General features: G+C 39.8%; 1 protein-coding gene across 1 annotated transcript in view; it reads right to left on the bottom strand.

The window, feature by feature from the left end:
* The window catches only part of LOC124135465, a 67,106-nt gene that overhangs the window by 27,987 nt on the left and 23,227 nt on the right, over positions 1–15,892 (bottom strand). Inside the window, exons 4-5 of the mRNA XM_048386354.1 lie at positions 14,517–14,740; positions 13,668–13,761 (exon numbers count right to left, since the gene is read on the bottom strand). Of these exons, the coding sequence (XP_048242311.1) occupies positions 13,668–13,761; positions 14,517–14,740 (318 nt within the window). The remainder of the gene's footprint in view (positions 1–13,667; positions 13,762–14,516; positions 14,741–15,892) is intronic.

Consider the following 15,892-nt stretch of genomic DNA (forward strand, 5'->3'; position numbering starts at 1 on the left):
TCTCTGACATCACATCCGGTGACCTTTGCACTTACTGAAATATTGCTGTCAGAATTCACGATCTATATTTTTTGTTTTTCTCTCGTCATATTAAACGGAAAATGACAAATGAAAATTCTTCGATTGAGAAGATCGTCAACTTCCGCCAAGGCATGTATATGAAGGCAATGTAAACTTTGTTGATATTAAAATAGCAATGTTTGATTTTCGAACGTCTGCTAGCATCATGACACGAGATTTGTATTTCCGTATATCGTAAATATTCCACCAAAACATTTGAAGTTAGGATTATTTATGAATATTTAGGAGTCATTAATTGTTTCCTGCAAATATTAGATTAACCCTAATGTCCGAATGTTGTTTTTTTATAAAGTACGATATCATCATTTCTCATGCGTTTTTTAATACCTAAATGTTTCAGTATCGATATTTGTGTTGGACAATTTTGATTCCTCATGAACAAAACACCACGAAAATATATTGTCCTTACCCACAGCTAATTCACACCAAGTGACCTGAGTAGTGCTAAGCATAGCGGAGTTATGCCTTCTTTTCTTTGTACGTGTGTAACCTCTCTGTCGCCTTTTGAGGTCATAGAGGAAAATTAGTTTTCGTCATTTATGGCAGGCTATTTTTTAAATTGAATGTATGTCGTTATACGTTCGCATATAACTCCATTTCATATATATTTATATCGTTCAGATATTAGGCAGTGTTTTGTTCGCTCACAAGTTAACGTAAAGCTGCTAAATAAAAAAACAATATAAAGCTGAGACATTTCCTGTTTTTCAACACAGAATAAATTCTCGGATAACACTCAGCAGTGTGTTTTTTCAAACGGGTTTAATATTTGAAGTAAAATTTACACTATCAGATAGGAAATTTAATATTCTACATCAATATGTAATTTTATAGCCGGAGGTAGATCCAGTCCCATGTGAGCGCAATTTTCACAAAACTTTCACTTTTCCGATCTTAGGAAAATGAGCGGCAGAAACAACAGCTCGGCATCCAGTGGGTAAACAGCAAACAAACAAAACTTGAAAGGTGAGCTAACTGTGAGTGAGTGAAAATATAAATTCACATGGGCAGTATCTCAGCCATGTCATTTCAATGATTATACGTAATAATTACACGTAGACTGTAAAAACCTGTCACAAACGATAGTAAACATATTAACTTTCACAGATCTGTATTTAAAACTCTCTGCTTCAGGTAAACGTTTTCATTCGTCAGAATTTCATTATGCAACTGACAAACGATCATCTCCATACACACTCAGTCATTCCAAAATTCTATGACAACACAAAACACAATCGAGGTAACATTCTGTACTTACAACTGTCAACTTTACCGATACAATTCACGTGCTATCATAACAACACCAGAACAGGTATTGTCCTTAAATTACTATATAACCACAAAAATATACCACTATTCATTACAATACATTATGAAAAGGGTTTTAGATATCCAGCAATCCAAATAAAATGAGAATAAACATTATTAAAAATGTCCTTGACAGTTTTCACACAGGAATATTTAGGATACGCTTTACCGTGATTCTCTCATCACAGGGAATACAAAACGGAAGATCCTTATCTTTCAATAAATAAAAGTGTATGTCTAGTATGGCCAATACGACATCGACAGTAAGCCAAAGTTGCAAGTCTTTTTCAGTACCAAGCAAACTCTATTGTTTGGTTGGGCGGTCGGGTAGCCAAGTGGTTTAAGCGTTCGCTCGTCACGTCAAACACCTGGGTTCGATTCCCGACATAGGTACAATGTGTGAAGCCCATTCCTGGTGTTCCCCGCCGTGATATTGCTTGAATATTGCTAAAAGCGGTGTAAAACCTCACTCACTCACTATTCTTTGGTTGGTGTATATATCAAAGTATTTATGTCACTGGTGTCATATCAAATATTCTTATTAAGAGGATGACACATTGCATTTTACAACATTAACTTTTATTTTATTTCTCTCAATAAGCGTATAAATCAGATTTAATAATTTTCTGTTGCAGTCGTGTGGCGTTAATTTCCTCTCTGTCGGGACAGCATGGTCTTCACCTTTTTAAACTACTACACAACTGTGCCGCCACGTTAGTGAGTATGTTGAAATCAATATTTTGGTCACTTCACAAATGCGTTAGTATTACAAAATATACACCGGAGCTAAAAGTCCAGATTTTCATATTTAAATAACTATAAAAAAGAGAATACTTCAAAGTAAATATACCTCCGTCACTATCATTAGGACTTAGTTAACAAATTATTTGCCTGTTGCTATGATAAGTGATTCCTATTTCAAACATATTGGTGAACAGGTAAAATATGGCATCAGTTGGTCAAATAATTTGGCTTGAATTAAAGCAACAGTATATGATATATTGAAACTGATTAATGCTTACATGCGTGGGCTGTGAAGGCCAAGATGAGCGTTGTCCAAATGTAAATCATTGTGTTTCATCAACTCTCCAAAGTTCACCTGCTAGTTTATGGATGAGTAGCTCAATATATACATATTAATGTCATATCATACGTCCCATAATGATCTCTGATTGGTTGATTCAGATCAGGCTTGTGAAAATCCAGATTTGTGTTAACCAATCAGAGATATGCACACATCTGTGACAGGTGCAATGTCAGGACCTTATACGTCAGTCATTCTTGGTGACACCTGATGCTTGAGAACAGGTGTAAATGTAACTGAACAATCTTACAAATAGGCCTCAGCAAACCTTTCAAAATGTTTCATATCAGATGCCAATGCGACGTTACATTTTACCTCACTCACTCAGACATGTAAAGGACATTTTCAAATTTGAAGCAACAATGACAAAAATTATGTCTGGTGCAATTCCCTATTTTGACATGTAACATATGTGTTTTTCCATTTTTGTAATCGACACAGAACAGATATTTGGGATTTCTGTCCACGCCTACACTTGTATGGTGAAAGACCACAAAAGCTTTTCTTACTATTACAAATTACACAAGGAGATCTGGTAATATTCCCTGTTCAGATTTATTTAAGATCTTTCATTGAATTGTTACGCCAATTCTCTGTTATGGTTCCGATATATAGAGAGTTAAATATTCTTAAGAAATTGAAAAAAAACATTCTGTAGCGTCATCACGTGCGGCTTGCCATGTGTGTTGCCAGTCTGTCTGTAACGTTCAAACAGTCGGAAGATGGCTGTAGGTGTACGGCTGAATGTTTTATCCCTGCCGGGCACTTAAAAGACACGAAAGCTGTTGGACACACACACACACACACACACACACACACACACACACACACGTGCAAGATCACGCACGCACACACACCTCGGACTGGCCAATGTTTTGCACACAAGCAAATATGCGGACCTGGCTTTCGAAATGTCAGGATTCCATCCTAAGAACCAAGTTGTCCGAAGTCCCATTGTCCTCAGTGCCTTAGGTTTGGTACCTTCCAATCTGTAGACTGATATTGGGAGAGTACCCGGGTTTGCTTCCAGAAATGCAGCCCTTCTGACAATCTGGGCAAAGCAGAAGGCACATTCTCCGAGATGTTCTGGGTGGGTTTTACTAGGCAGCGCTTCCTGGGAGAAGTCCCATTCACTTTCTGGGCTGCTGTAGAGGGGGCAAGGGTCTGAGCTGATGATGAGCCTAACCAGCCTGAATCACCCTAATCCTCTTTGCTGCTTTTTTTTTATTTTTATCTTTACATAAAAATAAGGTGTCTATCATTAATGCCCCAAATCTAGAAGGTTCCCACGACCAGGTAATCCTACCGGGGAACCATTCACTGCTAGGAGTGAACAAAGTCAATTGTTTAAGGAGACGCCATATGTGTTTTAGTGTGCGGCAGGACTGATGCCCAAGAAACTCTCAGGAATCAAGTTTGCTGAATGAGATCGCCCATCCATCGGCTCTCCGCGACCATCGTTGCTAAAGTTAACCTGATTTGTGGCCAGTGTGGTGTTGACAGAATCACGTGCCACTACATGACATTATGAAACATTAATTTCGTATGGGTGAGTGAGTGAGTTGGGTTTTACGCCCGAAGTGATGCAGGTCTCAGACGTTTACCACTTCGGTGAAACCCACGAGCACAGGTATGGTGCTGACAAACCTAGAAACATAATCAGGGTGAAACGGGATTCGAACCCACAATAATAGGTTTCCGGCGTGCCAAAGGTACGCAACTCTGCACAGCGAATCGCGGCGCCTTAGATGACTGGGCCAAACGTGCCCCCTTACTTTCGCATGACAATGACAATGACAGTATTTGCCTATATAACTTGATTTAAACTATAAAACTTAACAGAACAAAGTTTTGGATCATGACTATTTCTGGGGATATATTTTATAAAATTATATATTCACAGTTCATTTTTAAACCTATAACACTGATTTGCATTATGAGTCCCACGCTGTCGGGTGCGATGACCGACCGAGTCAATGAGCCTGACAACCCGACCTAAAGCAAGTACGGTATACCCACGGCGGAAATTTAAGATTTCAAGATTTAAGATTTAAAATAAAAGTGACAAAAACATTTCCGTGCATTTCGTTGCATTTGTTAAAACTTGTTCGTCAGTGTCAGTTTCATTTCGTAAGGATATCAGAGACTGTTGTAGAGACAATCGTCAAGGCATCCTATACACTCCACCAAGCTGTGTCGTATCCAGATGCTTTAAATCAATGAAGAAGTCAATGAAAGGCACAGCAGTCACCTCGTGTTAGTACCTTAAATTTTAAAATATGTGTATGTTAAGCCCATCATGGCAGCTTTATTGAAATACCTGTTTTAGGCCATTTATTTATTTGTAATGAAATTTCTTATACGTGGAATCTTAAAGCGCCAGCAACATAGGTCTTTAGGCCGTCATAAGTCTGGGCGAGCACAAAACAGCCACACACACACAGGTGCAGTCATGTCTCTATATAATGACAATATCGCCTCTTATTTAGCACCAGCATCTCCCTTTGTGCTTATCAAATCTCATGTATGCACACAAAATCTTTTTCCGCCCAATGGCTCTTCGGGTGTAATGAAATCTTGATTGTAGTCATAGGCGACGCACAACAGCAGCATATGCATGGTTCAGGCCACCTTCAATATCTAACCATCATTTATCATACACCTTTCAACAGGTGTTAGAAACAACTATTTCGACTTCATAATTACAAATAGTTTGTATGACCCTGTTGGTACAATGACAGAAGTACACAATGTTGAAGTAATTAAATTTATGTTTAACAGGAGACTGGGTAACAGGGAGGACATCACAGAAGGACAGAGAGTAAAGCAATGTTAAATCAGCCAATACAACTGTTCATTGTGTGTTTTATGTAGATGCTCATTGCATATTACTGAAACAAAATTCAACTTCTGAATGAATTATGCATATATGTCAAATGTTATTGTGACAAATTTCTGTCCTATCGAGATACCCTGATAATTGTGATAACATGAGATAAGTGTTTGTCAAGATGTTTGTATATATTGTTTAACAGTGTAAGAGTGGCATCCTCAGCTCCTCTGACGGCTCTGTAGGCAAACTGAAGTGGGTCAAGTAAATGTTCTGTCTGTCTTATAAGGAAAATTTTAACAATACGTTCGAGACATTTCATAGGTATGGATGTTGAAGCAACGGGTCGGTAACCATTATATACAGAAGGATTTGGATTCTTTTAAACAGGGATAATATTAGACGTCCTCGAAAGTAAAAGGGAGTCAGTGAGTGAGTTGGGTTTAACATCGCTTGTAACATTATTCCAGTTAATTCACGGCGTGTCATCTTAATGTGAGAGGAATACCTGAACTGATGCAATCATAGGCCTTAGACACTGGACAAACCGTGCCAAACCCCTCAAAGCACATAAGCATTGATTCGGTAAAGGTAAAGGTACACAATTTTATATTGTCAAAGTTTGGACCAAATCTCCAAGGTTCAAGATAGCGCTATGTTTTTGTGTCCCGATGGGAGATTAACGGCCAAATGTATAATTTCTTTTATGCATTTATATAGTGAGGCGGTCGGGACCGGAGAATAGGTCTTCAGCAACCCATGCTTGCCATAAAAGGCGACTATGCTTGTCGTTAAAGGTGACTGATGGGATTGGGTGGTCATGTTCGCTGACTTGGTTGATGCATGTCATCGTATCCCATTTGCGTAGATCGATGCTCAAGATGTCAATCACTGGATTGTCTGATCCAGACTCGATTACTTACTGGCCGCCATCATATAGCTGGAATATTGCTGAGTGCGGCGTTAAACAACAAACAAACAAAAATCTTGAAAGCATAAGACTTGAAAAAGTAAAACAAGCAATTAGAAATTATTTTTTTTAAACTCTGCTCTTGTTGAAAATAGATGATATGAGGGGTATATTTGTCTTGGGAACAATGAATGACTACGAGCCAATAATCTGGAACACGAGGTTAAACCCCATTTTACCTTACCCGCCAAGCGTTTTATTGACTTCTTAATTGATTTGAAGCATCTGGTAATCAAACAGCCCGACAGGGAGTATAGGTAGGGTTGGTAGCTTTCATCGTTTCATGTGAGTGTTACTCTGAAAGCTTTTTTATTCATATTGACGACTCATTTCGATATGAATAGATCTTCAACAACCCATGCTTGCCCTAAAAGGTGATTATGCTTGTCTTAAAAGGCGACTAACGGGATCGGGTGGTCAGGCTCGCTGACTTGGTTGATGCATGTCTTCGATCCAAATTGCGTGGATCGATGCTCATGATATCAGTCACTGAATTGTCTGGTCCAGACTCGATTATTTACAGACCGCCGTCATATAGCAGGAATATTGCTGAGTGGGCGTTAAACAACAAACCAACCAACCAACTTTATGTCGAGCAATATTCCAGCAGCTCAAATCCTTCGTGTTTACATTTCACAACATTTGATATACAATCAAGCATGCTCTTTCTAACAAGGTTTGGGCCGCCTCCGTGGTCTAGTGGTAGAGCGTCCGCCCGGAGAGCGGAAGGTCCGGGGTTCGATCCCCGACCGCGTCATACCAAAAGACGTTAAAATATGGTACTTGTTGTTACCCTGTCTGGCGCTCGGCATTAAGGGGCTAAAACAAGGACTGGTCGGCTCGGAGTCAGTATACTGTGTCTGAGTGGGGTATTCATGTTAAACTGCGGCATGGTATCTCAGTGAGCTAGCACTATAAATCGGCATCAGTCCGGACTAGTACAAGCAGCCACACAAACACATACACGTACATGCACGTCGCTAAATAAGTGCAATAATCTTGGACGCGACGTTAAACCCAATTTCACCTCACCTCTAACAAGGTTTAAAAGAGCATCATAGGACTCTTGCTTAGAAGATGTTTGATCAAGGTTACAACATTCAAGGCCTCAGTAAAGCTTTCAAAAAGTTTTATGATAGACATGTGGAGGACATTACCAAATTTTGACGCATAGTGACAAAAATGATGTCCGATGCAATTCCTATATTTTGACTTGTACTTTATGTTGCATGTTTGTCCAGGTGAACAATTGACTTGCCTTTACGTGTGTTTGTGACGGTTGCCACTGGTGGTGCAAGATACGCTCATCTTTTGCGAACACCTGGTTTCATTACTATTTGAAAGTGATTCATAAACGCATGTTCATGATATAGTCGGAACTGTACAGTCGACTCTGCTTTATGCAGAGATTTCTATTGGATATGGAAAGGATTGTGTCGCTTTATTAATATATTTAGCATTAGCATTAGCATTAGCATAGCATTACAATAAAAATGATTGTTTTATATATCATTTGTTGCTATTTACAACATCATATATAACAATCATTCCCCCCATTTCTGTTTTGTTAATTCTAAAGAGCTGTATATCACGCTCTTCCCTTTATGACAAATTATTACATTGGTTTCATTTATCTATGACCTTTATCTCAAACTTTTCTTTTGAAGATTTTGAAGGATGAAATGGGAAACATTACTTCATAAACACGATCAAAGTGTAAATACAACTTTAAGTCGGATTTATGAAACTTAATTTGAAAGAAAAGGTTTAATTTCATGTACTAGTCATAGAAATATATTTTGAGGAAAGGTAGTTGGTTGGTTTGTTGTTTAACGCCGCACTCAGCAATATTCCAGCTATATGACGGCGGCCTGTAAACAATCGAGTCTGGAACAGACAATCCAGTGATTAATATCATGAGCATCGATCCACCCAATTGGGATTGGTGACATGCATCAACCAAGTCAGCGAGCCTCACCACCCGATCCCGATCTACCCCGGAATCTTCAAGGAAAGGTAAAGCAGCCACGTGCGAAATATAAGGTGGGACGAGAATGTATGATTTCTAGTGGTCATAGTGAAATACATATGTTCAGATGTGTATGCACATGAACAGTATGTTCATTAAACAACATTTGAATCGAAGTAATTAATATTTTCGTAATTTTCTCTTTCATTTAACCTAGGTATTATTTATAAATGTACTATACTATATTTCCTTCTTTCACCTGCGAATGTTACCTTGTTTAACATGAAGCCTTCTCTACACTTCTTGGGCTTCCAAATTCAAGTATTAAAAGTGTCTCATTATTTAAAGTTGCAAGCTTTTTTATGAATTAGATTATAACCATTTACAACACATTATTACACCCAAAGTGTAACTGGTCTCGGTATGTACCGGTGATTTCAAAACGAAGCGATTCTTAAATCACAAGGAGACCGAGTTACGAGTGATCGAAAATAGGTTTGTTGAATAGATTTGCTACTAAGAAAACGTTTCAACGAAATTGACCCAATTTATTTGTACTTATTCCTTGGTGGCAGTACGTTAGTATAATCTTATTTATCATTTTGAAATTAAAATGATGTCCGATTTTGAGCAATCTCCATTTGATATTTGTTTGGTGTATTTGGCCATTTTTTACTTTTTATCCTTTGAAAATGACCGATGTCAGTTACCCGTTACATGGCTGTTTTTATCACTAATGAAAGAACACTAACACTGAAACCTATATGGACGAAATCTGGCTTTCATCAAGATCTATAATCCGAAATGCCATCGTTTTGTAACATAATCTTTGAAACAGTCTGAGTATGAACCAATCACGACCACTTCCGTCAGTTTTGTTTTGACGTCAAAACGCCTGACAATTTCATCGTGATTTCGGTAAATACAACTCACGGAATATTCTCAGTGAAAGTGTACTTCGACATAAATGTCATGTTTATCCCCATAAGGACATGTACTTTCTAATAATATGAATTTTGGATATTTAGATTTCAAACAAGGGCGCTTACATTACTTTATTTGCTACAGTCGGGTGCTTCCATATTATGATTAATGTAGAAAAGTAGAAAAGTGCCAGCAGTTTAACCATGGCTACACAGTGCATAAGTCTTTTGGATTTGTTGACTTTAGTTTCTGGTGGAAAGACAATAAACGCGATTTGCGTGTTATACAGTATGGTTACACTGTGTGAAGAATAATGCTTTTGATACAATGTATAACCGCGACGTCATCACAGTGACATACGGAGCGGTATACAAAGCCAGATTTAACCATGGGGTTAATACAATGTAAGGTACGAACACGATGTGACTGCCGAGCCTTTCATTGATTTCTTCATTGATTAAATTTAAACCATCTGGTTATCACACAGCTTGGTGGGATGTACAGATATAATGGCAAAATAAAGGAAGTTGGCAGTCTTTCTAACCAACGAACTGCTAATGTCAATGTATTGAGTCTGTTTCTGGCATTCCAAAGACGTCAACGCAGCTAAGGTCACAAGATTTGTTGGTCGGTTGGTTTGTTGTTTGACGCCGCACTCAGCAATATTCAAGCTATATGACGGCGGTCTGTAAACAGTCGAGTCTGGACCAGACAATCCCATGATTAATATCATGAGCATCGATCCTCGCACTGGAGATCGATGACTTGCATCAACCGAGTCAGCGAGTCTGACAACCCGATCCCGTTAATCACCTCTTACGACAAGCAAAGTCACCTTTGGGTTGAGGGATGAGAGAGAGAAGGTATTGGGAGCTAGCCTTCAAGCCAAAGAGGAGAGAACTATGAGGTCCCTGGTTTTATTCAAGTCAGTGCCTAGACTTGTCATTCATTTCACATTAATTAATTCATTTATAATAATGAAATACAATAATGATAATAATAATAATAATATCCCAATACAGTTTCAGTCTATGTCTGGGAATACATGCAATGTGTGTTATATTGGAATGTGTACTGTAAATGAGCATAAAGTCGTTAGAAGGGATACACATTTACTTGTGTAATAACGGTAATGGCAAACAACATAGGGTTTACAGATAAATCAGATAAATTGTGTACGGTACAACCTACATGACAATTCTGTATATGGGATATCACGCCTGTTTGGGTAAGTGTGGTGAGAATTAATGACTATCGTAAACACGAATTTTATAGAATGGAAATACGGTACGTAGGGCATTTACTGTAAATAAAATAGGGGGGGGGGGGTTAATCCGAATAAAGAAACGAATGTAGACGGTGGAAGTTAGAGCTCAGTTTTTATGACCTAGACATAAAAAGGTAAGTTACGAACACGAGGCGACTGCTGATCCTTTCAACGATTTCTCCATTGATTTAAAACATCTGGTTATCACACTGCTTGGTGGGGTGTACCGGATGGCTTGGGGATTGTCTCTACAACAGAATCTCATCGCCACATGAATAAATTGACACCGGCGATCTAGTTTTAACAAATGCACCGAAATGAATTTAGAAAGTTCTTTAGTCGCTTTTATTTTAAATCTTAAATCTTTAAATCTTAAATTTCCGCCGTGGGTATCCGTACTTGCTTTAGGTCGGGTTGTCAGGCTCATTGACAAGGCTGATCATCGCACCCCGACAGCGTTGGACGCATAATGTCAGTCACTGGTTTGTCTGGCGAGTTCTAGGTAGAATATTGCACAGTGAATATACATGTATATAGTCCTGACTAGAACCTGAGTTGTGTCTTCTTAGATCTTTCACGCCACATATTAATATGTAATCTATGATACGTCTTTCTCGCAAGACAAACCAGTGGTAGATATTGCGAGCAAAGTACCACACCGTCGGGGTTCGATGACATGTAATCAAGACACTGAGCCTGACAGAAGGTCGTCAGAAGGTGACCCACAGCGGAAATGTGAGATTTAAAAGTCGGTTCATTTATCACTTACACTAAATAGATGTTACTTGTCATGGAAACTTGATGATGCTTCAGTTATACTACAATGAAGGGGACACGGGTGGCCCAGTCGTCTAGGGCGCCGCGATTCGCTGTGCAGAGTTGCGTCCCTTGGGTACGCCAGAAACCTATGATTGTGGTAAGAAATTCCGGCTCGCCCCGATTAGGTTTCTAGGTTTGTAAGCACCATACCCGTGCTCGTGGGTTTTACTGAAGTGGTAAACGTCTGATACTTGCATCATTTCGGGCTTTCCTTCCACATTTAGCTGACATGCTGTGATATAACTGGAATACTGTTAAGAGCGGCGTTAACCCAACTCACTCACTCACTATACTATACTGAACAAAAAGTTAGGGATTATGGAGTGGTTTGTTTGTTTGTTTGTTTGTCGTTTAACGTTGAACTCAGCAATGTTCCTGTTATATGACCCCGGTTTGTAAATAATCGAGTCTGGACCAGACAATCCAGTGAATGACGCAATTGGTTTACGATGACATGCACCAACCAAGTCAGCGAGCATGACAACCAGATCCCCTTAGTCGCCTCTTACGACAAGCATAATCGACACTTTAAACTGTTGACCACATATTCAGGTGAGTTACAATGTCTGTACACTATTTTATTTTAATGAAAGGAGGAGGCGAACACAATGTTCCCGTCATGTGAAATCCTACTACATTATTCTCCGTGGTCTATTGCACGGAGAGCACATCCATGGTCCAGTGTATAGAAAGTCTCCCCATCCCGCCGCATCATATTTGTTGTTACCCTGTCTGGCGCTCGGCACTAAAGGGACAGAACAAGCACTTGTCGGTTCTAAAGGTTCTATCATAGTGGGCTAGCACTATAAACCGGGCATTAGCCTGGACTGATACAAGTCAGACACACTTCACCTCACCTGTACTATTCAACAGAACTACATCATTCAAACAGTTTGTTTGTAAGCTTTTATTGGTCCTGTTACACACATGAAAACGACGAAGTTTCGTGACAACAACATGATGTTTTAGAAACACCGCAGTGACTGCCTGCATGTACTGGACGGCAATTCGAGAATCAGCAATCTAAATAGGGAGATGTATGTAAATGTGGGGTACACGAATTGGGAAAAACTCTATAAAATCAGATCTGAGTTCTCGCTGCCGCTAAACAAAGATCTGAGGACATCCCATTAGGGGTAACGTCAGAACGACCTTTTGCGACCACTGAAATGACTAACAAGAAGTCGACGTCAGTCAATTAGAAAGCAGCTTTCTCGAGTTTTACGACAGTCGTTTCAACCTGGCGACTTCCATTTCAGACTACGCTTGAAAAATATGTTGACACAGTTCTCGATTAAAATTTTGAAAACTGAACATTCCGGAACGTCTTATATATGGTTGAGATTGTATGGCAGTGCTTCCATGGAAGCGAGAGATGGACGATAGTTTTGACGGAATCAGTCGAACGGCCGCAACTGTAATTCGGAAAACCCCATGTTTACGTTTGAGGTTGCATGATTAGACAACATTCCCACCGTCACTTTCATGATCTGGTAAGCGACGCTTTGATTGGTCGGATGAAAGGTCGTTCTGACATGACCGGTAATGGGATGTCCTCAGATCTTTGTTTAGTGATAGCAAGAACTAAAATCTGATTTAAATGAGATTGGAAAAACTTATGAATTAATCTCATTAATTAAATCTAAAACTGTGCACTGAAACGATGGGATAGCAAGACTCTCCCTTGCCTCGCATTGCCTTATGAGTATTTAGCATAAAGCACTGTTTTTTAATCAGCAAATGTGTCTACTACAGGCACATTGAATATTGTCCAACCTGCACGGTGCAAAATAAATATTTAAGGCTGCTTATCCTTCCCCATCTACAGTAACTACGTTTATAACGAACACGCTTATAACGAACTGACGGATATTACAAACTTTTTTTTGTTCCTGTCATTTGCTATATAGATGTTGTATATATGCTCATAACGAACTACGGTTAAAACGAACTAAAATTAGAGGTCCATTTGAGTTCGTTATAACCGTAGTTTACTGTATGTTGACAGTTCCGGTGATTTGGTTGATGTATGCAGTGATTCAGTCAGCTGTAAAGTAACAAAAGCTGTCTCGTTACAAAAGAAAAACAATGCGCTTTAAGCGAGAAGTCGCCATGGCACCATTGTAAACCGTCACTTCATTGGCGGTTTCAAATGACGGGTGCCAACACATGCCAAGGGGTTGGTGCATAATTTACAGTTAATGCTCCTGGTAAACGCTCCTGGTAAACGATCATTCTGTGCCAATATAGAATCAGGAGTACCATTTTCTCACTTCCATAACAACTGCTCTCTCACTTCCATAACCACTGCTCACTCACTTCCATAAGAACTGCTCTCTTACTTCCATAACAACTGCTCTCTCACTTCCATAACAACTGCTCTCATACAATGTAAGCCACAATTTGTACACTTACCGTTTTCAAGTATTGTGACGGGAACAACTACGTCTCCTGCTACTGAAAACCCTGTGTCCACACTGAGGCTAAACGTCTTGTCAGAAGTACGTTCCTGGAACCAGAGTAAAATGCTTTTGGTGAGAATAATTGAATGGACTGTGACAGAATTCGTGTTCATTTTAAATTACATTTAAAATAATTCTTTATTTGTTACGTGAGCCTCCGTCCTCACCTAAGTACCTTCTGTCTTAAGAAATAGACCTCTGAAGATTCCAGGGTAGAATAGGTCTTCAGCAACCCATGCTTGCCGTAAAAGGCCACTATGCTTGTCGTAAAAGGCGACCAACGGGATCGGGTGGTCAGGCTCGCTGACTTGGTTGATGCATGTCATCGATCCCACATTGCGTGGATCGATGCTCATGATGTCAATCACTGGATTGTCTGGTCCAGACTAGATTATTTACAGACCGCCGTCATATAGCTGGAATATTGCTGAGTGCGGCGTTAAACAACAAACCAACCAACCAACTAAAGAAATAATTTTGGTCTTTCGAAAAAGCTTGGTGTTGATCATGTCACTTTTTCCAAAGCTGGATCATGTCAATTCTCAAAGCTTCTCTTTCCAAACATGCAAGCGTGACTCGCCTGACTAGAGATGGGACAGGACATGCTGGTCCTTTTCCGCGAGCGCCAGGTGTCGTCACTGAGATCCATGCAAATCATGTTCACTGCTATTTTGCCTTTTACCCCGAATGGAATCTGTTTAGGCGGATACTCGAGACTGATTATTCTCTGACGTTGACATTTTATATTTAAAAATAAGATGAGGCTCAAGAAATATCTTAAAGGTGGAATAATAATACTCACGGCGTCATCAGTCAGTGGTATTATAACAGACACAATACTGGAAACCAAAGTACAAGTGTATTGCGTCGGTGAGTACATATAATCCACACCTGCTGTAGCAGTGCCGCCTGAAGCCGAAACATTAAAAGTCAAACTACTCGACCCAGATGGAAATGCACAGGTGAGGTTGATCATAGCTAGTGTGCCCTCCTCGAAGACAGAATCCGAAGCGGTGAAGGTAACAGCTGAAAGTAATAAGGATAATGAGAATGCAACTCAAATGCGAGGTAGATGAAGAATCAATCTGTTATATCCAATTTTCCTGACATACAGCGTTGGAAGAATTAAATTAGATTCGTGGTTGACAAGATTTTGGGAAAGTCTGCTTTATTTAACAAAATAAACCACGAGTGGGAGTTATTTATCGTACAACACTACAGGGAGAAAGAGGTGAGGTCAGGTGAAATTCGGTTTAATGTCGCGTCCAAGATTATTGCACTCATATAGCGACGTGCATGCACGTGTGTGTGTGTGGCTTCTTGTGCTAGTCCGGAGAAATGCCGATTTATAGTGCTAGCTCACTGAGATACCATGCCGCAGTTTAACATGATTACCCCACTCAGAATACTGACTCCGACCCGACCAGCCCTTGTTTTAGCCCCTTAATGCCATGCGCCAGACAGGGTAACAATAAGTACCATATTTTTACGTCGTTTGGTATGACGCGGCCGGGGATCGAACCCCGGACCTTCCACTCTCCGGGCAGACGCTCTACCACTAGACCACAGAGGCGGTACAGGGAATAAAAACATGAAGGGTGCAGCGCAATGACCGAACGATCCCACCCAAAATTGGGAGAGAAATGACAATTGCTATTGGGAGCAAATGAAGATAATCGTAGTGAAAATTGTGAGAATACCACACTTAAACCCCTTGTATATAAAATGGACTTGTCCGACATCGCCGATTGCGGATTGTATTCAGGGAGTCATTATTATTTCAATACGGGTAAATGTTTCAAAACCATTTACAATTTATTGACATCCTTAAAAAGGCTGTACAAAATGTTGATATCTCATATAAGAAATAAACGACTTTTGGTCATTGTTTATCGTACTTATAATAAAACACTGCAGGGGGAATAAACCACTTCATAAAAGACTTTATCTGGCCACACGGTCTTTGAATGTGAATGTGCAACCAATACAGTCTATAGTCCGGTCTGGGTACACCAGTGACAGAATAGAAACCAATCCACACCATTGTGGTACATCTATACACAGCACGCCACGAGCGAAGATCCAGGTTAGAATAGGTCTTCCGCAAGCCATGCTTTTCGTAAGAGGCGACTAACGGGATCGGGTGGTCAAGCTCGCTGAGTTGGATGAAGCATGTCA

This window comes from Haliotis rufescens, unplaced genomic scaffold, assembly GCF_023055435.1.
Source record: "Haliotis rufescens isolate VD_foot unplaced genomic scaffold, xgHalRufe1.0.p SCAF_6, whole genome shotgun sequence".
NCBI classification, from domain to species: Eukaryota; Metazoa; Mollusca; class Gastropoda; order Lepetellida; family Haliotidae; genus Haliotis; species Haliotis rufescens.